Below are 25561 nucleotides of genomic sequence, written 5' to 3'. Positions count from 1 at the left end.
AATAAAGAAGAGAAGCCAAAATGAGAAAAAGGATAAAATTTTGGAAAAAATAAAAGGAGAGAAAAAACTGAGAGTAAAGCCAAAGTCACAGGAGATATTGAAAGAAATAAAGCTATATCAAGTACAATATATGGAATTGATGAATCAGGAAATAGAATGGAAAATTAAACAAATGAGACAAAAGACATTTGAATCTGCGAACAAATGTGGGAAATTATTGGCTTGGCAATTGAAAAAAAGACAAAAACTAAACACTATTACAAACTTAGAAGTAGAAGGAAAAGACATACATAATCCAATTGAGATTAGAAATTGCTTCCAGAAGTACTTTAAACAATTATATGCACAAGGGCCACAGAACGAAATGGACATTGACCGATTTTTGAAGATAAATGGATTACAAAAAATTTCACAAGAAAGTAAACTAATGTTGAATTGCAAAATATCTGACCAGGAGATAGAAGGTGCCATTCAAAATATGCAAGTAGGCAAGTCTCCAGGACCGGACCGGATGGGTTGACTTCCAGTTACTACAGATCTTTGAAAGAGTGGCTATTACAACCATTGAAGGAAGTCTGCAATGAAATTTTGGAAGGGAAAAGGGCACCAGAATCGTGGAAAGAGGCTTATATTACACTAATACCAAAAACAGAGACTGAAAAGACTCAACTTAGGAACTACCGTCCCATATCCTTATTAAATGTGGATTACAAAATCTTTGCTGATATTTTAGCTAAGAGACTGAAAAAAGTATTGACTCAAGAGATTCATAAGGACCAAGCGGGATTTCTTCCGGGAAGACATCTTTCTGATAACCTGAGGAATATAATTGACATTTTGGAAAAGCTAGAACATAAACACTAAAGCAGTTTTGATATTTGTGGATGCAGAGAAAGCCTTTGACAATATTTCTTGGAGTTTTATGAAAAAGAATCTACAGGGTATGGGGGTAGGCCATGGTTTTGAGAATGGTATAGGTGCAATATATTCTGAACAAAAGGCTAAATTAATTGTAAATAATGTGGTTACGGAACAATTTAAAATAGAAAAAGGGACACGACAGGGATGCCCAATTTCCCCTTTGCTTTTTATATCGGTCCTGGAGCTCTTGCTGAATATGATCAGAAGGGACCGGATGGTTAAAGGTATACAGGTCGGAGCTAAACAGTATAAATTGAGAGCATTTGCAGATGACCTAGTTTTGACATTACAGGAGCCAGAATCTAGTACTAAAAGAGTTCTAGAATTAATTCAAGAATTTGGTCAGGTTGCAGGGTTTAAATTGAACAAGTTAAAAACTAAGGTTCTTGAGAAAAACTTAACACCGATTGAAAGAGAGAAGTTCCAGAATGAAACAGGATTGACTGTGGTTAAGAAAGTGAAATACCTGGGGATTAATATGACAGCCAAAAATGGGAATTTGTTTAAAGATAACTATGAAAAATGTTGGGCTGAAGTGAAAAAAGATTTAGAAATTTGGTCAAATTTGAAGCTTTCCTTGTTGGGTCGAATTGCAGCTATAAAGATGAATGTATTGCCTAGAATGTTGTTTTTGTTTCAAACATTGCAAATTTTGGACAAGATGGACTGTTTCAAGAAGTGGCAGAAAGACATTTCTAAATTTGTCTGGCAGGGCAAGAAGCCTAGAATAAAATTTAAGATATTAACTGATGTAAAGGAAAGGGGTGGATTTGCCCTGCCAGACTTTAAACTCTATTATGAATCAGCAGCATTCTGCTGGTTGAAAGACTGGCTGCTTCTTGAGAATACAGACATTTTGGATTTAGAAGGTTTTAACAATGTTTTTGGGTGGCATGCATATCTGTGGTACGACAAGGTTAAAGCACACAAAGCATTTAAAAATCATATTGTCAGGAAAGCATTGTTTAATGTTTGGATTAGATATAAGGATCTATTGGAAAATAAAACCCCAAGGTGGTTGTCACCAATGGAGGCTAAGGCTCAGAAAAAACTTAACATGGAGGCCAAATGGCCAAAATATTGGGAAATTTTGGAGCAAGAAGGGGACAGATTGAAATTGCAGAGTTTTGAGAAATTAAAAGATAAAGTGCGAGATTGGCTTCATTATTATCAGATAATGGAGGCTTACAATTTGGATAAGAAAGTTGGCTTCCAGGTGGAAAAATCTAAATTGGAAACAGAATTGTTAGAACCTAAAACTAAGACTTTGTCAAAAATGTATAATTTGCTGTTGAAATGGAATACTCAGGATGAGACGGTTAAATCTGTAATGATTGAATGGGCACAAGACGTTGGACATAATATTATGTTTGCTGACTGGGAACAGTTGTGGACCACTGGGATTAAATTTACGGCATGCAATGCCTTAAGAGAGAATATTATGAAAATGATGTATAGGTGGTACATGACCCCAGTCAAGCTCGCAAAAATCTATCATTTGCCCAATAATAAATGTTGGAAATGTAAAGAAAATGAAGGTACATTCTTTCACCTTTGGTGGACGTGCCCTAGGATTAAGGCTTTCTGGGAAATGATATATAATGAGTTGAAAAAGGTATTTAAATATACCTTCTTGAAGAAACCAGAGGCCTTTCTCCTGGCCATGGTCGGCCAATTGGTGTCAAAGAAGGATAGAACGTTTTTTATGTATGCCACAACAGCAGCAAGAATACTCATCGCAAAGTATTGGAAGACGCAAGATTTACCCACTCTGGAAGAATGGCAGATGAAACTGATTGACTGTATGGGATTGGCAGAAATGACTGGCAGAATCCGTGACCAGGGAGAAGAGTCGGCAGAAGAAGATTGGAAAAAATTTAAGGACTACTTACAGAAATATTGTAAAATTAAGGAATGTTGAATGATGCTGGATTGAAATTGAGTGGTTACTAGCTGTAATGGTATAAAGGAATATGAAAAAATGGTTCTTTATAAGTAAAAATTTAAGGTTATAATAACTTAAGATGTTGGATAGAAAATAAGGTGTTTTTATAAGCTGTAATGCTTTGAGATAAGGATTTGCTGAACAAATAATTTGAATTGGAATACAAGAAGGGGAGGTATGAGGTCAGATAAATATGTTATTGAAAATTAAGTTTTATGAACTATATGTTTTTTTAAAAAAATTTTGTTTGTTTTTTGTTTGCATAAAAAATTGAAAATTTTAATAAATATCTTTTTTTAAAAAAACAAAGAAAGAACTCACATTGGGGGCAAATTATAGTAGTGGCTGTATACAGATTTAATTTTAGGAGCCCTTAGTTTGTATGAGGTGAGAATTGCAGTTGGGTTCTTTGCCACATCTGGTGCCCCATAGTAATTCCTACAACGTACCCAAGAACTGTGATTTGCAAGTTCTTGGCCAAGGTGTTTAATACCATCTTTAGAGTTTCCTTTCTCTTGGCAGATAAAGATGAGCAGGAGACCACAAAGGTTGCAATTTGAATTGGGTTGCAATGCTGGGACAATTAGAATAAGATCCGCTATTTGACTATTGACTCAAAACCCTAGAATGCATTTTATATAACGGACTTTTTATTTTTATTCTTTGTATATCGTATTGTTGTTTTATTGGTATGGCAAGTGGCTGACGCAAATAAAGATTTATTCATTCATTGAACATTTTCGTCGCGTCTTGCCTGGGGTGAGGGATAAGAGTGATTTGGCGACACTGATGAGATTGCTGTCCACGCTGAGCTTTCCTAGGAAGGACTTTGTGTAAAAATTGTGATGGTTGATTGAATATTAGATATTATAGATTTTGATTCTGTTTGAAGTGTCCTAGTACTTATTGCATTTAACCTTTTCGATAGAATGTATTAGGCATGATTTTTGTATGCCTGCATTTTGTAATCCCCATGTCATCCTCCTGCACTGTGTAAAGCTGTGATGTGTACATTGCCTACCTCTTCCAGCCTTATCTGACCCTAGAAGGGCAGGTGATGTTTGGAGAAAGAGGGAGGAGTTGAGCTAGCATCCGTGTGAGAACTCGCATATCTCCTCAAAGGTCTTTGGCATCTATTGGTACCGGGGAAGTCAGATATGGGATTGAAATGTCAACAGTCCCATGGAAGTCCTGGTTGTCATGGGCATGGTGTCAAAGTGAGACATAAGAGACCCAAATGACCTGGGCACTCTGGGGCACCGCAAGGTAATTTCAGAGGAGTCGATATCCGCATGAAGCCACGTATCCTGTAACTTTTCTTGGTGCAAGTGGAAGAGTGTCGTGGCATTTATGAGTCTTTGTGTGCTGTGTATATAATCTTCCTTCTAATATGCCTCCTGGCAGCCTTTTCGAACTAGCCGTTCTGCTGAATTGCAGGTTAGCCAGGCTGTCCTATTGCAGTAGTTTGAATAAACCAGGTCCCTGCAGGATGCTGAGATTGCTCTCATTCTCTTGGCTCTGAGTTTTTGTTTCAGGTATTCCCTCCACTGGGTCACGAACCGGTGATGTAGAAGCAAATTCTGATCACACGAGCAATTCACATACTTAATACTTTCCTTTCTTCTGTGAGAAGATTAAGTCAAGGATTTCCTTTCTGCTGTCCTCTGATCACTCACAATGGGCATATGCCAAGAGGAAAGAATTGTATCCAGGAGGAAGCAGAGTTCTTGCTCCATCTTACGCCAAAGGGAGTTAGGAGCAAGAGATGGACAAGTTTGTTTCCTTTAGGGTCCTCCAGGGAATGCCTTCAAAGATGGAAGAAGATTAAAGGAAGAGCTAAGGGCAGGAATGCGTTTAAGAGGGAATAGAATCTCATTGCATTGTTTCAATAAAATGTTGCATCCCAGATACAAAGTTCCCATCCTCATTTCCTTCGCTGATTGTGAGGCGGGGGAAGAAAGGTAGTGACATCTAAAGGATACTAGACAAATAAAGTTTATTTGATATACAGTGGAACCTCAGTTTTTTCGCATCTTTGAACCTGAATGTTTCGGTTTTTGAATGCAGAAAACCTGGAAATAATTCCTTCTGTTTTTGAATGCGCCTCAGATGTTGAACATCTTCCGCTGCGTATTTTTCCATTTTTTCCTTTGCGCCTGGGTTTTTGAATGTCTTCTGGAACAGATAGTAGTTCTACATGGTGATACAAATAGTAATATGTCAGTTTATCTTGAGCTTCCACATATCACAAGAAGGGTTGTCTTTGTTTGGGAAAATAGGAAATATTAAAAGGAAAATGCTTTACAGTGGTACCTCGAGTTACAAACACCTCAGGTTACAAACACTTCAGGTTACAGCCTCCGCTAACATGGAAATAGTATCTTGGGTTAAGAATTTTACCTCAGGATGAGAACAGAAATCGCAGAGCGGCAGCGGGAGGCCTCATTAGCTAAAGTGGTACCTCAGGTTAAGAACGGACCTCCAGAATGAATTAAGTTCGTAACCCGAGGTACCACTATATTAGCAAGAAAAAATAAGAGAGTAACGCCGAAGGAAATGGGGTTGGGAAGAGGCTGGTGCGGTTTTAAGGTCTCGGTCCTTTCAAGGTGCTGTTGGCATCAAAATGAGAGCCAGGCTGGTGGCGAGGAAAAGGCCCGCCAGGAGGATGTCCTTGCAGGACCTTTCGTGCTCCTCCTGCTCCTGTTTCCGAGGGAGGGAGCAGCTCAGAGGCCGGTCCAGAGGGTCCCCCAAATAGGGCCCCCCTCCGGGTGCAGGCCATGCCCGGGGCTCCGGCTTTGCAGAGGAAGAGAGGGGGGAGCTGGGGCGCCCGGGGCGCCAAGGGTTAAAAGGAACGGAGCTGGATTCCTAGAGAGGACCGGAATTCAAGGGAGAAGGTTCTCTCCCATCCCTTCCTGCAAGGAGGAGGAGGGCTGTTGTCTCAGCTCCTTCTGGGATCCGGTGAGTCTCTTTCTCTTCTGCTCAGGTTGTGTTGGGGAGATGGGGGAGTCCCCAGGGGGCAGGGCAGCCAGGAGGGTCCCCCAAGAAGAGAGAGAAGGGGGCCTGGGGGGCTCCGCTTTCGAAGGAATAGCGCAGAAGGCCAGCCACGGGGGCCATGGAGTCATCCTTCTCAGGGACCCCCAGAGTCATCTAGCCCAACCCTCGGCCGCGCAGGAATCTCTTGCCAAACCTGGGGCTCGAACCCAAGACCCTGAGATCAAAGGGACTCATGTTCTACCAACTGAGCTCCCCTGCCTTATTCGGGTTTATTTCTGCAATTCGCGTGGCTCCTAAGAGAGGAGAATGTTAACATTGTTTGCTCCACCTTGCAAGGGTTAAAAGAATTGAGATGCATTCCTAGAGAGGACAGGAAGTAAAGGGGGTGATGCTATCCTCCCGAGCAAAAGCCCCTCCCACTTTCCCAGCTTCCTCCCTGCAAGAGGGGGAAGGTGGCTTTCGTCTCCTCTGCAGGAGCTGCCTCATGTTTCCTTCAGGGACCTGGTGAGTTTCCTCTCTTTTCTGCCTTAGGGTGCATTGGGGAGATGTGGGGCGGGTCCATGGGGAGCCTGCTCAGCTCCTGCAAGGGGATCCCCAAGCCAGGGATAGGTGGTTCTGCCCCCCTTCCTCTCTGCAAAACCTGGGAGGCTGCAAGTAGCAGGAGGTCTGCAACTCTCTTCTTCCTTTGCATCAAGACGCCGCATGCTGCTTTGGGGAGGGGGAGTCACTGAGTCAGGAAGAAAAGGGCATGCAAAGGAACCCCGATGGGATTGAGGAAACAGTCACGTTCATTAACCCAGGTGGCAGCTAGACGGACACATTTGGAGGTAGAACTAAAACCTTGGCCTCTATGATAAACAAAGTCCTTCCTTGTCACAATGCACACTTAGACCCATGGAACTGCCATCCGCAGGAGGAAGGGATGGCCACCAAGCCAGATGGCTTGAGAAGAGAATGAGGCCAATTCAGGGAGGAGCAGAGGGCTAGTGGTGGCTCCTGGCCCCACAGTTGGAGGCAGCCATGCTTCTGAATGCCAGCTGCTGGGAAGTGCAGGGGGAGAGAGTTATCTCTGGGCTCCAGGCCCGCTGGTGGGCTTCCCAAAAGGTGCCCCAGGTTGGCACCTGAGAGCAGGAGGCTGGACTGGCTTCACCCAAAAGGAAAGCAGAGCCCAACCTGGTGATAACAGAATAAAGGATGCAAGGGGGGAGCTGCATGGACCAGCTGGGGAACCTGCAAGGGAAGGAGGCTCTGGGCCAGAGGAGGGGCGGTGGGGCAATGATGAGTCGTCAGAGGGAGGAGGAGGTATCTGAAGAGGTAACGGGGCTTAGTGAGCGAGGGGAATCTGTGGCAGAGAGCAATCTAGATCCAGAGGCAGGAGATTCGGATGAGGGAGGCCAAGAGGTAGGGATGATTCTGGCTGGTGAAGAGGAATAGGGGTCTCCCCTCCTCCTGTGACAAGCTCCCCCCCCCATCATCATAATCAATTACTTGATGTTCACCCAAAATTCCCGTGGCGGATTAAAACAGTAAATCACAATATTAGGCAGAGTATAAAATTATTACAGCCACAGAAAGAAGGCAAATCCTGTATCTCTCTTTTTTTAACACTGTCCTTTGCCCCCCCCCCACAAGTTATTTGGTCCCACCCACCTGTTCTTTGGCCAGGTGAAGTTCTGGCCCTCAGAATAAAGAAAGAGGGACCCACCCCAGGAGTCTTGAGAATGTGGGAGATTGCAAGTGCTGGAACATGAGGCAAAAGCAGGAAAGAAATGTGCCCTGACATTTGGGGGTGGGAGGGACCCCCACTATTGCCCTGGGTCCCATTTACACTTAGTACAGATGACTCACTCATCCATTCTTCCTTCCTTCCTTTACTTTTTAAGGAAAGCTCAGTCTGAGTTGTGGTGCAGTCCAGCTTTGGTTCCTAGCAAGATTCATCCACGATTGCCCAGGGAACATTTCTATTCACCTGACTGTGTATCAGATTTACCGGTATATTAGAAAAATATATTTTCTTTATAGAATTTGCTAAAACCACTCATTAGGACAGGCAGAACTTGGCAGAAGACGTAGGGACTTCTTTCAATTTCTTGGAGGTGTCCTGAGAACAGAGATGGATGAGCAAGACTCAGCTGGGCCTGAAGCAGGAAGGCTTCGTTCCATCCAAACTCTTAGCCATGGAGGAATCTGGGGAAAGTCTGTCCAAAGGATCCTGGGTGAGGAGGGGACACTCCACTCAAATGTGCAGAGCCAGCAACTCAGGCGGCTTTGCAACCAGGAGGCCAAAGGACCTCGAGAGGTTTGCAACCGACTCTACCACCTTTGCCGCCAGTGGCTGAAACCAGAGACCCACACGAAAGCTGAGATGCTGGACCTGGTGATCTTGGAGCAGTTCCTGGCTGTCCTTCCAGCAGAGATGGAGAGCTGGGTGAGGGAATGTGGAGCGGAGACCAGTTCCCAGGTGGTGGCCCTGGCTGAAGGTTTCCTTCTGAGTCAGACAGAGCAGCAGGTGAGAGAGACTTTCCTCTGGATACTCCCAAGGGGCACCAAACTTGAGGGAGAGTATCCCCCAATTGTCTACTAATTTGCCCATCCTTTTTTTGGAAAGCATCTGAGGAATGGTATCTGATACCCCTAAAGTGTGTGTGTCCTTTGCCATTCGAGTTCCAATCTAATTCTTTTGATTGCTTGTTGCTCTTGCAGGGGAAGGATCATTTTCCAGAAATGGGTTTGGATTCCTCTGAGGTAGAGAGAACTCCGTTGGACTCTAGAGAGAGGCCACTGGGTAAGGAGGAAGGAGTTATTTCTCCCCCGTTTTTGAGGAGATTTCAACCCTCCCATATCCAAGAATCTGCTGATGTTCTCTGCTGATTCTCCAGAGAGGAGGGGGTGGTTTCTTCTCTCTACTTATTCCGCTCCAGCCTCACATCAGAGAGAGACAGAGAGACTGAGTGTTAGAGAGAGACTGTGATCTCTGTATAGATAAGGTTGCTGCTAAGAGCAGCTGCAGACACTCAGTGCAGTTCAGCATTTTTTGTTTAGACCTCATTTAGCTCTGTATATAGTTGTGTATTATAGTTGTAGATAGAATAAAGAAGATATTCTACAGAGCTGCTCTCCGAGTCGTTTATACTCTGCTATACTCTGCTGTTCGACGACTGTCTTCTTGTGGAAGTGAATCCAGTGCTCACAACTCTAGGCTGTGAGTCCACAGCACTTTGACCTGTTCCTGTGCAGAAGGTGGTCTCTGGAAGTCCTACCCAGCTCGCCTAGCCCAGTTGGGGCTGAAGTGGATGAGTCCAGTTCGTGGCACTGGCTCAAGAGCGATGCTGACAGTTTTGTCACTTTATGTTGTTTTTGAAACTAATTTGTGAGTTCTCTACATCTTTTTTGGAGAAGACATGTGAAGGCAAGAGCCCAGAGAAAGGGTGATGTATTTTTGCACAACTAATATGTGAAATGGGTACAAACGTCCACATTTACATGGCTACTCTTACTTTTTGGAAGGCCCACCTGTAGTTTTACTTCTGAGTGAAGCATGCACTTAACTTTTTCTCCCGTAGGAGACCGAAGGATGCCAGCAAGACCTGTTTGTCCATCTTTTCTTGGTGGCGAAGGGGAAGCTGCCCCTGTGGAACCAGAGCAGGTAGGAGGAAGGAGCCATGTGGGGAGAGAGGATGTCATGGATGGGTTGAAACAGAGGAAATGTGGGAGGAACGGCCAAGGAAAGAATGCTAAAATAGGCTTCTAGGCAGTTTACACACCACACCATACAGTGGCCAGGATTCACCCCATCAGTCACACAATGGGGCTTTCCCCCTCTCATCCCCCTGTCATTGCCCCCCCTGCGCACCTTGAAGTTGTCTATAGGGCATCAGGAGGGTCCTCCCCACCTGGCAAGAACAGCACACAGGGAAAGAAGGAAGGGGATCCTTCCATGTGGCAAATGGGGATGTGTCCATCATGAAATGTGAAGAAGAAAAATCCCATTAACACATAACATCTGTTAAGAGGCAGAAGACAACAGAGCAAAGTGTAACAGTTCACCTTGATGTTGTCTAAGAGGACAACCTTTTTCTTTTAGGGTCCATTGTGCTTTGAAGATGTAGCTGTGCATTTCACAGACGAGGAGTGGGCGTTGCTGGATCCTGAGCAGAGAGCTCTGCACAAGGAAGTCATGGAGGAGAATCGTGGGATCTTGGACTCTCTCGGTAAGGCTTCCTCTTGGATCATCCTATCTGCTTTGAAATTTGAGACATATCTGTATGGGTGGAGCCTCTGAATTTTCGATGGGGCTCAACAGCAGCACCCACAGCCCCTGGGATTCTAACACTCCCACAGAAAACCTTGGATGGAAGACTATTGACTGCTTTCCCTGTGAATATTCTTCCTCCAGTTCTGCCTTTTCAAAGCATGAAACCCAGCCAGGTGGGCGGGTTATAAACAATAAAATTATTACTATCATTATCATCATCATCATCATCATCATCATCATGCCTATCCCCCTCCAAGATGGCTCCCCTTTTGCTGTTGAAGGGCTGGCCTGTCTGCAGCCCCACAGCCTCCCATCAGGGCCCCTTCACCAGGGGCAGCAGCACAGGAAGGGCCTCAGGAAAGCAGCCATGACTCCAGCCGGGCTGAGAAGCATCTGGCCAGATGCAGAGGAGAAGGAAGGCTGATCCCTCTCCTTCCCCTCATAGGGCCAGGGCCGCCAGAGGCGCAGGGTGCTGAGCAGGGGGAAAGGAGCTCAGCTGAAGAGCCTCTGGGGGAGATAAGATACCCCTCCGTATTTTTCCCAGGCTCCTCTAAAATGCACAAGGCCTTATTACATGTAGGCTTCTAAGGGATTCAGGAAGTTCAAGTAGCTTCTGTCAGATTTTTTGTTTCTGTTCTTGCTTCTTTCTGTCATTAGTTGACTTAAGAGACAAGTGACATTGGAGATGGCACAGATCCCATAATTGGGCCAAACAAAATCCATCCAAGAAAATAACTAGGCTTTTTGAATCTCAGGCAGTGAACCCTGGAGGAAGACCTCAAATCTAACTCCCCTCATTTCTTCTTGGATCAGAAACATTAATTGGCACTGCTTTATAATTGGGGGCTCCATTGCTTCCTGAGGCTCCAATCTGTTTCTCTCTCAATTGCAGGTGGTGATGAATTGGAGCTGAAGAACGAGGGAGACCACGACAAAAGCCACAGAGTGGAGAAGTCATATCCATATTCAGAGTGCAGAGAGAGCTTCAGTCAGAGCTCCCATTCCACTTCAAATCAAAGAACTCCCCTTGAGAAGAAACCCCATCAGTGCTTGGAATGTGGAAAGAGCTTCAGGGAGAAAAACCAGCTCACTGTCCATCAGAGAATTCATACAGGGGAGAAACCCTATCAGTGCCAAGAGTGTGGAAAGAGCTTTAGTCAAAAGGGCAGTTTAAATACCCATCAGAGAATTCATACAGGGGAGAAACCTTATCACTGCTTGGAGTGTGGCAAGAGCTTCTTTCAAAGAAGCCAGCTCACTGCCCATCAGAGGATTCATTTGAGGGAGAAACCTTATCGATGCTTTGAATGTGGAAGGAGCTTCAGTCAGAGCACCCAGCTCACTTTCCATCACATACTTCATTCCGGGGGGAAACCATATCACTGCTTGCAATGTGGAAAGACTTTCACTTGGAAAATAAGTCTCACTTCCCATCAGAGAATTCATACAGGTGAGAAACCCTATCACTGCTTGGAATGTGGAAAGAGCTTCAGGGAGAGAAACAAGCTCACTGTCCATCAGATAATTCATACAGGGGAGAAACCTTATCAGTGCCAAGAGGGTGGAAAGAGCTTCACTCAAAAGGGCCGTTTAAATTCCCATCAGATAATTCATAGAGGAGAAAAACCTTATCACTGCTTGGAGTGTGGCAAGAGCTTCTTTCGAAGACGCCAGCTCACTGTCCATCAGAGAATTCATATAGGCGGAGAACCCTATCAGTGTTTGGAATGTGGCAAGAGCTTCAGGGAGAGAAGCAATCTAACTGTCCATCAGAGAATTCATACAGGGGAGAAACCCTATCAGTGCCAAGAGTGTGGAAAGAGCTTCAGTCAAAAGGGCAGTTTAAATTCCCATCAGAGAATTCATACAGGGGAAAAACCATATCAGTGCTTGGAATGTGGCAAGAGCTTCTCTCGAAGAGGCCAACTCATGGCCCATCAAAAAATTCATACAGGGGAGACACCCTATCAGTGCTTGGAATGTGGAAAGAGCTTCAGTCACCAAGGCCAGCTCAATGTCCATCAAAGAATTCATACAGGGGAGAAGCCATATCAGTGCTTGGAATGTGGAAAGAAATTCACCCAGAGCTCCAATCTCACAATCCATCACAGAATTCATACAGGGGAGACACCCTATCAGTGCTTGGAATGTGGAAAGAGCTTCAGTCACCAAGGCCAGCTCAATGTCCATCAAAGAATTCATACAGGGGAGAAGCCATATCAGTGCTTGGAATGTGGAAAGAAATTCACCCAGAGCTCCCATCTCACAATCCATCACAGAATTCATACAGGGGAGAAACCCTATCAGTGCTTGGAATGTGGAAATAGATTTATTGAGGAGGCCAAACTCAGGATCCATCAAAGAATTCACAGCAAGAGAAAACTATTTTAGTGCCAAGAATGTGGGAAGAGCTTCAGTCACAGGGCCCGTCTCGCTTCCCATCAAAGAACTCACATTGATGGCAAATTATAGTAGTGGCTGTATACAGATTTAATTTTAGGAGCCCTTAGTTTGTATGAGGTGAGAATTGCAGTTGGGTTCTTTGCCACATCTGGTGCCCCGTAGTAATTCCTACAACATACCCAAGAACTGTGACTTTCAAGTTCTTGGCCAAGGTGTTTAATGCCTTCTTCACAGTTTCCTTTCTCTTGGCAGATCAAAATGAGCAGGAGACGTCAAAGGTTGCAATTTGAATTGGGTTGCAAAGCTGGGACAATTAGAATAAGAGGCAGTATTTGACTATTGACTCAAAACCCTACAGTGCATTTAATATAACGGACTTTTAATTTTTATTCTTTGTATATCGTATTGTTGTTTTATTGGTATGCCCAGGGGCTGACGCAAAGAAAGATTTATTCATTCATTGAACATTTTCTTCGCGTCATGCCTGGGGTGAGGGATAAGAGTGATTTGGTGACACTGATGAGATGGCTGTCCACGCTGAACTTTCCTCGGAAGGACATGGGGTAAAATTTGTGATAGTTGATTGAATATTAGATATTATAGATTTTGATTCTGTTCGAAGTGTCCTAGTACTTATTGCATTTAACCTTTTTGATAGAATGTATTAGGCATGATTTTTGTATGCCTGCATTTTGTAATCCCCATGCCACCCTCCTGCACTGTGTAAAGCTGTGATGTGTATATTGCCTACCTCTTCTAGCCTTATCTGACCCTAGAAGGGCAGGTGATGTTTAGAGAAAGAGGAAGGAGTTGAACTAGCATCCGTGTGAGAACTCACATATCTCCCCAAAGGTTTTCACATCTTTTGGTACCAGGGAAGTCAGATATGGGATTGAAATGTCAACAGTCCCATGCAAGTCCTGGTTGCCATGGGCATGGTGTCAGAGTGAGACATATGCGACCCAAATGACCTGGTCACTCTGGGACACCCACCGCAAGGTAATTTCAGAGGAGTCGATATCCGCATGAAGCCACGCATCCCATGACCTGTAACCTTTCTTGATGCAAGTGGAAGAGTGTTGTGGCATTTTATGAGTCTTTGTGTGCTTTGTATATAACCTTTCTTCTAATATGCCTCCTGGCAGCCTTTTCGAACTAGCCGTTCTGCTGAACAACTGGTTAGCCAGGCTGTCCTATTGGAATAGTTTGAATAAACCAGCTCCCTGCAGGATGCTGAGATTGCTCTCATTCTATTGGTTCTGAGTTTTTGTTTCAAGTATTCCCTCCCCTGGGTCACGAACCAGTGATGTAGAAGCAAATTCTGATCACATGAGCAATTCACGAGACTTCCGGGTTAGCGCGATCGACTAATGGCGGATTCCCTCCGAGCTCCGGAGGGAATCTGCTCAGTAGGGGACGGGTCCTGCCGCCGCGGCGACGCAGGGACCCTCAGAAACCACAGGCGCTGAAGCCTGTGGACTTGGTGACTCGGCGGGCACCATTTGCGCCCCCCGACCCGCGAAGGAGCCTTTTTAAAGGCTTCGGAACGGGGGCCAGGGAGCGGCGCGGTGCTGTGAGTCAATTGCTTCCCCTACGGAGCGAAGCCGCATGCCATGGTCGGAGAGCGCTGACTTCTTCCTTTGAACATTTGGACTAAAAGTAACAACCCGTGAGTAATACGGAAATTGGATTTAAAATTTCTTTTTTGGATTTGGCACGAGCGGGGAAGGCGCAAAGAGGAAGTCCGTCTCCCCGTCTTGTAAACATCTTAAAGCAAGGACTAGATAAGTAAGGTTGAGAGAACACCTTCTTCTTGAGAGGATAAAAGTAATTAATTTCACATTTTGGCAGTATAAGTGAATTTGCTGGAGGATAAGAATTAATTTTGAGAGTGGAACCGTCAACCCCCCCCCAGGACCTTGGAGCGATCCGTGAGAGAGCATGTTGAAGAGACACAGAAGATTTTGACAGCTGTCAAACTAGCTGTCAAAGCTGGGGGAAAAGAGAGCTTTGTTCTGTTGCCTTTGCTGGTTATATTTGTTACATTCAGGTAATAAATTGTTGAAAACAAAGAGAAAAAGTCAATTTGACTTTTGGATTGGAACTGGAAGGAATACTAAGTAACCAGAACTCCTTTAGAGGGGGCTCTGGGACATTACAAGAATGGCTGCAAATGGAAAAATACTGACTGACCTGGAGAGGACTTTTCTTCTCCTGGGAAAGTTACAAGAACAAAGCAATGTTTTGGCTACAAATGTTACAATATTGAATGAAACAGTAAATAAACTTGCTGAAACTGGAAGGGACTTGACTCAAGTCTTTGTATCTGAACAAAAAGTTTTTGTAACTGAGCTAAAAATCTTTGCAGCTGAACAAGAAAAGAAATCTGAGAAATTTGAGAAAGTGGGGAAAGAGATATATGACGATTTAGAGGGAAAGGAAGGAGGAGCTATAATGCCGCAGATGATTAAGGAGAGCCAGAGGCCTGCTAAGATGGATATAAAGGAAAAGAAGAATGAGATTATGAAAATCTGGTTTGAATGGAAGAATGAGGAATGGAGAGATCTCCTCATGTGGAGATCTGAAGACTTATGGATTACAAACCTGACTAAAGTGGAAGCTGGAGTTTCTGGGACATTTGGACTTAAAAGAAGTAAGAAACAAGATTTGGACTACACTTTTAAATATGGAGGTCTGGCTGGAAGAAATATGGACCTTATTGGGACAGAGCTTCTCCGAGATTTGGTGTTTAATATAAAGGACTATCAAAAAAACCGGCAGAGAGGAATTGAGAGAGAATTAAGAGCCTCGGATGTGAGGTCACCAGGCTGACAGCAGATAGACTGATGGACATTTGTTGGAGCCCAAAACCGGGAAAGGCGGGGAGTGGGGCTTTGGGAATCCAAAGGGTGTACAATTATACTTTGTTTTCTTTTTGTATTTTGTTTTGCTACTTATATCAAAATGGGGAACTCGTGAAAGGGAATTGGGGTCGATCTTAGAAAAAGATATTAAGAATAAGTACTGACGTATAAAGACTGAGGTTTAGGTTAAAATTGGTTAATTAAAATGAAGTAAATATAATAAGGTAAAATTTGGGGTTAAGAACTTGCTGAACGAAAAAAATTGATCTGGAATACAAGAAGGGGAGGTGTGGGGAAGTCTGGGAAATATGTTATTGAAAGTAAGGAATGCAAATTATATGTGTGTTTTTTTCCTGTTTTTTTTTTGTTTTTTCTTTATTTTTTGAAAATTTCAATAAATATCCTTTAAAAAAAGATCACATGAGCAATTCACATACTTAATACTTTCCTTTCTTCTGTGAGAAGCTTAAGTCAATGATTCCCTTTCTGCTGTCCTCTGATCACTCACAATGGGCGTATGCCAAGAGGAAAGAATCGTATCCATGAGGAAGAAGAGTTCTTGGTTCATCTTACGCCAAAGGGAGCAAGAGATGGACAAGTTTGTTTGCTTTAGGGTCCTCCAGGGTATCCCTTCAAAGATGGAAGAAAGGAGATGAAGGGAAGAGCTAAGGGCAGAAATGCATTTAAGAGGGAATAGAATCTCATTGCATTGTTTCAATAAAATGTTGCATCCCACGTACAAAGTTTCCATCCTCATTTCCGTCGCTGATTGTGAGGCGGGGGAAGAAAGGTAGTGACATCTAAAGGATACTAGACAAATGAAGTTTATTTGATATACAATGGAATCTCAGTTTTTTAGCATCTTTGAACCAGAATGTTTCGTTTTTCGAATGCCAAAAACCTGGAAGTAATTGCTTCTGTTTTCAAAGGCGCCTCGGACATTGAACAGCTTCCGCTACGTGTTTTTCCATTTTTTCCTTTGCGCTTGAGTTTTCAAATGTCTTCCGGAACGGATTGTAGTTCTACAAGGTGATACAAATAGTTATATGTAAGTTTACCTAGAGCTTCCACATATCACAAGAAGGGTTGTCTTTATTTGGGAAAATAGGAAATATTAAAAGGAAAATGCCTTGCTGTGGTACCTCAGGTTACAAACACCTCAGGTTACAAACACCTCAGGTTACAGACTCCTCTAACGTAGAAGTAGTACCTCGGGTTAAGAACTTTACCTCAGGATGAGAACAGAAATCGCAGGGCGGCAGCGGGAGGCCCCATTAGCTAAAGTGGTACCTCAGGTTAAGAATGGACCTCCAGAACGAATTAAGTTCGTAACCCGAGGTACCACTATGTTAGCAAGAAAAAATAAGAGAGAAACGCCGAAGGAAATGGGGTTGGGAAGAGGCTGGTGCGGTTTTAAGGTCTCGGTCCTTTCAAGGTGCTGTTGGCATCAAAATGAGAGCCAGGCTGGTGGCGAGGAAAAGGCCCGCCAGGAGGATGTCCTTGCAGGACCTTTCGTGCTCCTCCTGCTCCTGTTTCCGAGGGAGGGAGCAGCTCAGACGCCGGTCCAGAGGGTCCCCCAAATAAGGCCCCCCTCCGAGTGCAGGCCATGCCGGCTTTGCAGGGGGGGAGAGGGGGGAGCTGGGGCGCCCGGGGCGCCAAGGGTTAAAAGGAGCTGGGCTGGATTCCTAGAGAGGACCGGAATTCAAGGGAGAAGGTTCTCCCCCATCCCTTCCTGCAAGGAGGAGGAGGGCTGTTGTCTCAGCTCCTTCTGGGATCCGGTGAGTCTCTTTCTCTTCTGCTCAGGTTGTGTTGGGGAGATGGGGGAGTCCCCAGGGGGCAGGGCAGCCAGGAGGGTCCCCCAAGAAGAGAGAGAAGGGGGCCTGGGAAGCTCCGCTTTGCAAGGGTTCCAAGGAGCAGCGCAGAAGGCCAGCCACGAGGGCCAGGGAGTCATCCTTCTCAGGGACCCCCAGAGTCATCTAGCCCAACCCTCGGCCGCGCAGGAATCTCTTGCCCAACCTGCGGCTCGAACCCAAGACCCTGAGATCAGAGACACTCATGTTCTACCAACTGAGCTCCCCTGCCTTATTCGGGTTTATTTCTGCAATCCGCGTGGCTCCTCCTAAGCTTCTCAGGGAGAGAAAATGTGAGCTTGGTTTGGTCCACCTTGCAAGGGTTAAAAGGCACTGAGACGCATTCCTAGAGAGGACAGGAAATAAAGGAGGGACGAGGTCCTCCCGAACAAAAGCCCCTCCCGCTCCCTGCAAGAGGGGGAAGGTGGCTTTCGTCTCCTCTGCAGGAGCTGCCTCATGTTTCCTTCAGGGACCTGGTGAGTTTCCTCTCTTTTCTGCCTTAGGGTGCATTGGGGAGATGTGGGGCGGGTCCATGGGGAGCCTGCTCAGCTCCTGCAGGGGGATCCCCAAGCCAGGGATAGGTGGTTCTGCCCCCCTTCCTCTCTGCAAAACCTGGGAGGCTGCAAGTAGCAGGAGGTCTGCAACTCTCTTCTTCCTTTGCATCAAGATGCGGCTCGCTCCTTTGGGGAGGGGGGGCCTTGAGTCAGGAAGAAAAGGGCATGCAAAGGAACCCCGATGGGACTGAGGAAACAGGCACGCTCATTAACCCAGGTGGCAGCCAGACGGACACATTTGGAGGTAGAAATAAATGAAGTCCTTCCATGTCGCAGTGTGCAGGTAGACCCAGGGAACTCTCATCCACAGGAGAAAGGGATGGCCACCAAGGCAGGCGACTTTAGAAGAGGATGAGGCCAATTCAGGGAGGAGCAGAGGGCTAGCGATGGCTCCTGGCCCCCACAGTTGGGGGCAGCCATGCAGGGGGAGAGAGTTGCCCTTGGGCTCCAGCCCTGCTGGTAGGCCTCCCAGAAGAGGCCCCAGGTTGGCCTCAGTGAGAACAGGAGGCTGGACTGTCTTCACCCAAAAGGTTAGCAGAGCCCAACCTGGTGATAACAGAATAAAGGAAGCGAGGAGGGAGCTGCATGGACTGGGTGGGCAGAGAGGAATGGTGAGGGGAACCAGCTGGGGAACCCGCAAGGGAAGGCGGCTCTGGGCCAGGGGAGGGGTTTGGTGGCAATGATGAGTGGTCAGAGGAAGGAGGAGGTGTCTGAAGCTGAAGAGGTAACGGGGCTTAGTGAGCAAGGGGAATCTGTGGCAGAGGGCAATGTAGATCCAGAGGCAGGAGATTCAGATGAGGGAGGCCAAGAGGTAGGGATGATTCTAGCTGGTCTCCCCTCCTCCTGTGACAAGTCCCCCCCCCCCATCATCATAAACAATTATTTGATGTCCACCCAGAATTCCCAAGGCTGATTAAAAGAGTATGTTACAATATTAAGGAGAGTATAAAATTAATATCATCACAGAAAAAAGGCAAATCCTGTATCTCTCTTTTTTAAACAATGTCCTTTGGCCCCACACACAAGTTATATGGTCCCACCTACCTGCTCTTTGGCCAGGTGAAGCTCTGGTCCTCAGAATAAAGAAAGAGGGACCCACCCCAGGAGTCTTGAGAATGTGGGAGATTGCAAGTGCTGCAACATGAGGCAGAATCAAGAAATAAATGTGCCCTGACATTTGGGGGTGGGAGGGACCCCCACTATTGCCTTGGGTCCAGATGACTCACTCATCCATTTTGACTTCTTCCTTCTCCTTCCTTCCTTCCTTCCTTCCTTTATTTTTTAAAGTAAGCTCAGTCTGAGTTGTGGTGCAGTCCAGCCCTGGTTCCTAGCAAGACTAATCCACGCTTGCCCGGGGAATATTTCTATTTACCTGACTGTGTATTAGATTTACCGGTATATCAGAAAAATATATTTGCTTTTTAGGATTTGCTAAAACCTCTCATTAGTTCATACATAATTTGGCAGAAGACGTAGGGACTTCTTTCGATTTCTTGGAGGTGTCCTGAGAACAGAGATGGATGAGCAAGACTCAGCTGGGCCTGAAGCAGGAAGAGGCCATTCCATCCAAACTCTTAGCCATGGAGGAATCTGGGGAAAGTCTGTCCAAAGGATCCTGGGTGAGGAGGACACCCTCCGCTCAGATGTGCAGAGCCAGCAACTCAGGCGGCTTTGCAACCAGGAGGCCAAAGGACCCCGAGAGGTTTGCAACCGACTCTACCACCTTTGCCGCCAGTGGCTGAAACCAGAAACCCACACGAAAGCTGAGATGCTGGACCTGGTGATCTTGGAGCAGTTCCTGGCTGTCCTTCCAGCAGAGATGGAGAGCTGGGTGAGGGAATGCGGAGCGGAGACCAGTTCCCAGGCGGTGGCCCTGGCTGAAGGTTTCCTCCTGAGTCAGGCAGAGGAGAGAAAGCAGGCAGAGCAGCAGGTGAGAGAGACTTTCCTCTGGATACTCCCAAGGGGCTCCAAACTTGAGGGAGAGTATCCCCCAATGCTCTACTAATTTGCCCATCCTTTTTTGGAAAGCATCCGAGGAATGATATCTGATACCCCTAAAGTGTGTATGTCCTTTGCCATTCCAGTTCTAATTAATTCTTTTGAATACTTGTTGCTCTTGCAGGGGAAGGATCAGTTTCCAGAAATGGGTCTGGATTCCTCTGAAGTAGAGAGAACTCCATTGGACTCCAGAGTAAGGCTGCTGGGTAAGGAGGAAAGAGTTTTTTCTCCCCCGTTTTGTCACATAATGTTGTTTTCGAAACTTATCCGTGAATTATTCTCATCTTTTTTGGGGAAGACACGTGAAGCCAAGAGCCCAGAGAAAGGGTAATGTATTTTTGCACAATATGTGAAATGGGTACAAATGTCCACATTTACGTGGCTACTCTTACTTTTTTGAAGGCCCACCTATAGTTTTCCTTCTGAGTGAAGCATGCACTTACCTTTTTCTCTCATAGGAGACCGAACGATGCCAGCAAGACCTGTTTCTCCATCTATTCTTGGTGGTGAAGGGGAAGCTGCCCCTGTGGAAGCAGAGCAGGTAGGAGGAAGGAGCCATGTGGGGAAAGAGGATGTCATGGACGGGTTGGACACAGAGGAAAGGCGGGAGGAACCGCCAAGGAAAGAAGGGTTGAATGCTAAAATAGGCTTCTAAGCAGTTTACACACCACACCAAACAGTGGCCAGGATTCACCCCATCAGTCGCACAATGGGGCTTTCCCCCTCCCATCCCCCGGTCATTGCCCCCCCTGCACACCTTGACGTTGTCTATAGGGCATCAGGAGGGTCCTCCCCACCCGGCAAGAACAGCACACAGGGAAAGAAGGAAGGGGATCTTTCCATGTGGCAAATGGGGATGTGTCCATCATGAAATGTGCATAAGAAGAATCCCATTAAAACATAACATCAGTTAAGAGGCAGAAGACAACAGAGCAAAGTGTAACTGTTCACCTTGATGTTGTCTAAGAGGACAACCTTTTTCTTTTTCTTTCAGGGTCCATTGTGCTTTGACGATGTAGCTGTGCATTTCACAGACGAGGAGTGGGCGTTGCTGGATCCTGAGCAGAGAGCTCTGCACAAGGAAGTCATGGAGGAGAATCGTGGGATCTTGGACTCTCTCGGTAAGGCTTCCTCTTGGATCATCCTATCTGCTTTGAAATTCAAGATATATCTCTATGGGAGGAACCTCTGATTTTTCGATGGGGCTCAACAGCAGCACCCACAGCCCCTGGGATTCTAACACTCCCACAGAAAACCTTGGATGGAAGACTATTGATTGCTTTCCCTGTGAATATTCTTCCTCCGGTTCTGCCTTTTCAAAGCATGAAACCCAGCCAGATGGGCGGGTTATAAACAATAAAATTATTACTATCATCATCATCATCATCATGCCTATCCCCCTCCAAGATGGCTCCCCTTTTGCTGTTGAAGGGCTGGCCTGTCTGCAGCCCCACAGCCTCCCATCAGGGCCCCTTCACCAGGGGCAGCAGCACAGGAAGGGCCTCAGGAAAGCAGCCATGACTCCAGCCGGGCTGAGAACCATCTGGCCAAATGCAGAGGAGAAGGAAGGCTGATCCCTCTCCTTCCCCTCATAGGGCCAGGGCCGCCAGAGGCGCAGGATGCTGAGCAGGGGGAAAGGAGCTCAGCTGAAGAGCCTCTGGGGGAGTTAAGATTGTTACGATATTGAAGCAATGCAGCTGCAAAGTGCTAGCTTGAAAAGTAAACATAATGGGAATGTTGGGACTGCCCGTGAGAAACAGAGGGACAGTCAATTCACAGTGCGAAGCACCGGAATTAGCTCAGAGTGTAATATGAGCTCTTCCGTTTGTTCCTGTCCAGGAAGTGCAGGAAGTGTTTGTCACTACACTGCTGGAGTTTGAAGAGAGCAGTCATGTTTTTTGTAACGCTGCAAAGACAGAAATAAAGACATGTAAATACGTTTCTGTCTATCTCTTTCCCCTGCCAGGGGGCAGGAAAGAGGGGGTGTGTTCTTCTCACGTTTGAGAAGAATCGCCTATCGAGACCTTGCCTGCGCTTGCTGGGAATGCAGCCAGGGAGGTCAACAGGGAATCAAGCCGGGTGCATGGGATTGTTGCCAGTTTCTCCTGATATGGGCTTGAATTCCCGACAAAGATACCCCTCCGTATTTTTCCCAAGCTCCTCTAAAATGCACAATGCCTTCTTAAATGTAGGCTTCTAGGGGATTCAGGAAGTTCAAGTAGCTTCTGTCAGATTTTTTGTTTCTGTTCTTGCTTCTTTCTGTCATTAGTTGACTTAAGAGACAAGTGACATTGGAGATGGCACAGATCCCATAATTGGGCCAAACAAAATCCACCCAAGAAAATAACCAGGCTTTTTGAATCTCAGGCAATGAACCCTGGAGGAAGACCTCAAATCTAATTCCCCTCATTTCTTCTTGGGTCAGAAACATTAATTAGCACTGCTTCATAATTGGGGGCTCCATTGCTTCCTGAGGCTCCAATCTGTTTCTCTCTCAGTTGCAGGGGGTGATGAATTGGAGCTGAAGAACGAGGGAGACCACGACAAAAGCCACAGAGTGGAGAAGTCATATCCATATTCAGAGTGCAGAGAGAGCTTCAGTCAGAGCTCCCATTCCACTTCAAATCAAAGAACTCCCCTTGAGAAGAAACCCTATCAGTGCTTGGAATGTGGAAAGAGCTTCAGGGAGAAAAACAAGCTCACTGTCCATCAGAAAATTCATACAGGGGAGAAACCCTATCAGTGCCAAGAGTGTGGAAAGAGCTTCAGTCAAAAGGGCAGTTTAATGACCCATCAGAGAATTCATACAGGGGAGAAACCTTATCACTGCTTGGAATGTGGAAAGAGATTCATTGACAGACGGCAGCTCACTGTCCATCAGAGGATTCATTCAAGGGAGAAACCTTATCGATGCTTTGAATGTGGAAGGAGCTTCAGTCAGAGCACCCAGCTCACTTCCCATCACATACTTCATTCCGGGGGGAAACCATATCACTGCTTGCAATGTGGAAAGACTTTCACTTGGAAAATAAGTCTCACTTCCCATCAGAGAATTCATACAGGTGAGAAACCCTATCACTGCTTGGAATGTGGAAAGAGCTTCAGACAGAGAAACAAGCTCACTGTCCATCAGATAATTCATACAGGGGAGAAACCCTATCAGTGCCAAGAGTGTGGAAAGAGCTTCACTCAAAAGGGCAGTTTAAATTCCCATCAGAGAATTCATAGAGGAGAAAAACCTTATCACTGCTTGGAGTGTGGCAAGAGCTTCTTTCGAGGAAGCCAGCTCACTGTCCATCAGAGAATTCATATAGGGGGAGAACCCTATCAGTGTTTGGAATGTGGAAAGAGCTTCAGGGAGAGAAGCAATCTAACTGTCCATCAGAGAATTCATACAGGGGAGAAACCCTATCAGTGCCAAGAGTGTGGAAAGAGCTTCACTCAAAAGGGCAGTTTAAATTCCCATCAGAGAATTCATACAGGGGAGAAACCTTATCACTGCTTGGAGTGTGGCAAGAGCTTCTTTCGAAGAAGCCAGCTCACTGTCCATCAAACAATTCATACCGGAGAGACTCCCTATCAGTGCTTGGAATGTGGAAAGAGCTTCAGTCACCAAGGCCAGCTCAATGTCCATCAAAGAATTCATACAGGGGAGAAGCCATATCAGTGCTTGGAATGTGGAAAAAAATTCACCCAGAGCACCCATCTCACAATCCATCACAGAATTCATACAGGGGAGACACCCTATCAGTGCCTGGAATGTGGAAAGAGCTTCAGTCACCAAGGCCAGCTCAATGTCCATCAAAGAATTCATACAGGGGAGAAGCCCTATCAGTGCTTGGAATGTGGAAAAAAATTCACCCAGAGCGCCCATCTCACAATCCATCACAGAATTCATACAGGGGAGAAACCCTATCAGTGCTTGGAATGTGGCAAAAGCTTCAGAAAAAAGCGCACTTTAACTTCCCATGAGAGAAGTCATACAGTGGAAAAACCCTATCAGTGCCAAGAGTGTGGCAAGAGCTTCAGAAAAAAGAACAATTTTACTTCCCATGAGAGAATTCATAAAGGGGAAAAACCCTATCAGTGCCAAGATTGTGGCAGGGGCTTCATTGACAGACGCTATTTCAGTGTCCATCAGAGGATTCATTCAGGGGAGAAACCCTACCAGTGCTTGGAATGTGGAAAGAGTTTCACTTGGAAAAGAAGTTTCACTTCCCATCAGAGAAGTCATACAGGGGAGAAGCCATATCAGTGTTTCGAATGTGGAAAGAGCTTCATGCAAAGAGGCCTTCTCAGTGTCCATGAAAGAATTCATACAGGGGAGAAGCCCTATCAGTGCTTGGAATGTGGAAAGAAATTCACCCAGAGTGCCCATCTCACAACCCATCACAAAATTCATACAGGGGAGAAACCCTATCAGTGCTTGGAATGTGGAAAGAGATTCATTGAGAAGGCCAAACTCAGGATCCATCAAAGAATTCACAGCAAGAGAAAACTATTTTAGTGCCAAGAATGTGGGAAGAGCTTCAGTCACAGGGCCCGTCTCGCTTCCCATCAAAGAACTCACATTGGGACTTCTGGTCAGCGCCAGCGACTAATGGCGGGTTCCCTCTGAGCTCCGGAGGGAACCGGCTCTGCGAGGTCTGGGTCTGGCCGCTGCGGCGAAGCGGAGACCCGAAAAAATCACAGGCGGTGAAGCCTGTGAGCATGGAGACTCGGCGGGCTCCATTTGTGCCCCCCTGACTGCGAAGGAGCCTTTTTAAAGGCTTCCGAACGGAACGGGGGTGAGAGGTGCGCAGCTGAGAGTCGCCTACCCTCTTCGCGGAGTGAAGCCGCAAGCCATAGTCGGAGAGCGCTGATTCCTTTCTGGACAATTGGGATTTAAAGCAACTACCCGTGAGTAGGAGCAAGAAATTAAAATCGAAGAAAATTTGAGCTAATTAGGTACCGAAACGGGAAAGGTATAAACAGGAAGTCTGCCTTTCCCGGCTTGTAAATAGAGCAAAGCAAAGAGATTGTAAAGCTGTAACTTTGAAAGACGTCTTTTAAAGACTCCAAATCCATCACCAAAAGAAAGCATCCCCCTCCTGTTTGCAGGGGTGGAGGGGAGAATTTTGAGCATTATTTACCTGCAAGGATAGAGAGAAGTAAAGTTATATCTGCTGCCTCTAAAACCTGGGAACGGACTGCTTTTGACAGCTGTCAACGTGTCAAAGGTAAAGAATACTGATACTCTGTGAAAGGATACAATTGCTTTCTGAACGGATTTGGACTAAAAAGTAACTTTTTAACTGAAACTGTGGCTTTTTAAGGGATAAAGGGGACTCATAAGGATTATATTTGTTCTAAAAGTTGCAACTGAAGTTGGAAGTGTGTCCCCCTAGAGGTGATTATGTTGTAGCAAGTATTAAGCCACCAAGCAACTTAGCCTGGAAAATTCCTCTTCAAAACAAAGTTACTAGGCTTGAGACTGACCTTGGACTGTGTATGGAAGTGCTATGGCAGATGAGAAAGGGAAGATAGATCCGACACAGGAAAAAATTCTCAGGTCTGGTAGACAATACAAAACTGACATTGCTCAGCAGAGCAGGGCTTCAACATCAGGAGCAGCAGGCACAGCGGGAGCTGCTGCTTCGCAAGTAAAGCTAAAGGCTATGTCATCACAAGACCTACTGGCTCAGGCACTTAGTAAAATTAATGCATCTCTGGAAAACTTAGCTAAACAGGTTGCAGAGACAAATAAACAGGTTGCAGAGACAAATAAACAAGTAGCT

At 45.8% G+C, this 25561-nt stretch overlaps 1 protein-coding gene across 1 annotated transcript in view; it reads left to right on the top strand.

Annotated features, from left to right (window-relative positions):
• LOC128418949 (zinc finger protein 197-like) overlaps positions 1–25561 on the top strand; it is a 47634-nt gene that overhangs the window by 17410 nt on the left and 4663 nt on the right. The window contains 8 exon segments of the mRNA XM_053399155.1: positions 9945–10071; positions 11008–12505; positions 12681–12730; positions 19244–19716; positions 19909–19990; positions 20243–20325; positions 20779–20905; positions 22283–24367. Coding sequence (XP_053255130.1) covers positions 9945–10071; positions 11008–12505; positions 12681–12730; positions 19244–19716; positions 19909–19990; positions 20243–20325; positions 20779–20905; positions 22283–24367 — 4525 coding nt within the window.

The sequence above is a fragment of the Podarcis raffonei genome, chromosome 8 (genome assembly GCF_027172205.1).
Source record: "Podarcis raffonei isolate rPodRaf1 chromosome 8, rPodRaf1.pri, whole genome shotgun sequence".
NCBI classification, from domain to species: Eukaryota; Metazoa; Chordata; class Lepidosauria; order Squamata; family Lacertidae; genus Podarcis; species Podarcis raffonei.
Note: the sequence above shows the minus strand (reverse complement) of the source record. Positions and strands in the feature narration are given on the sequence as shown.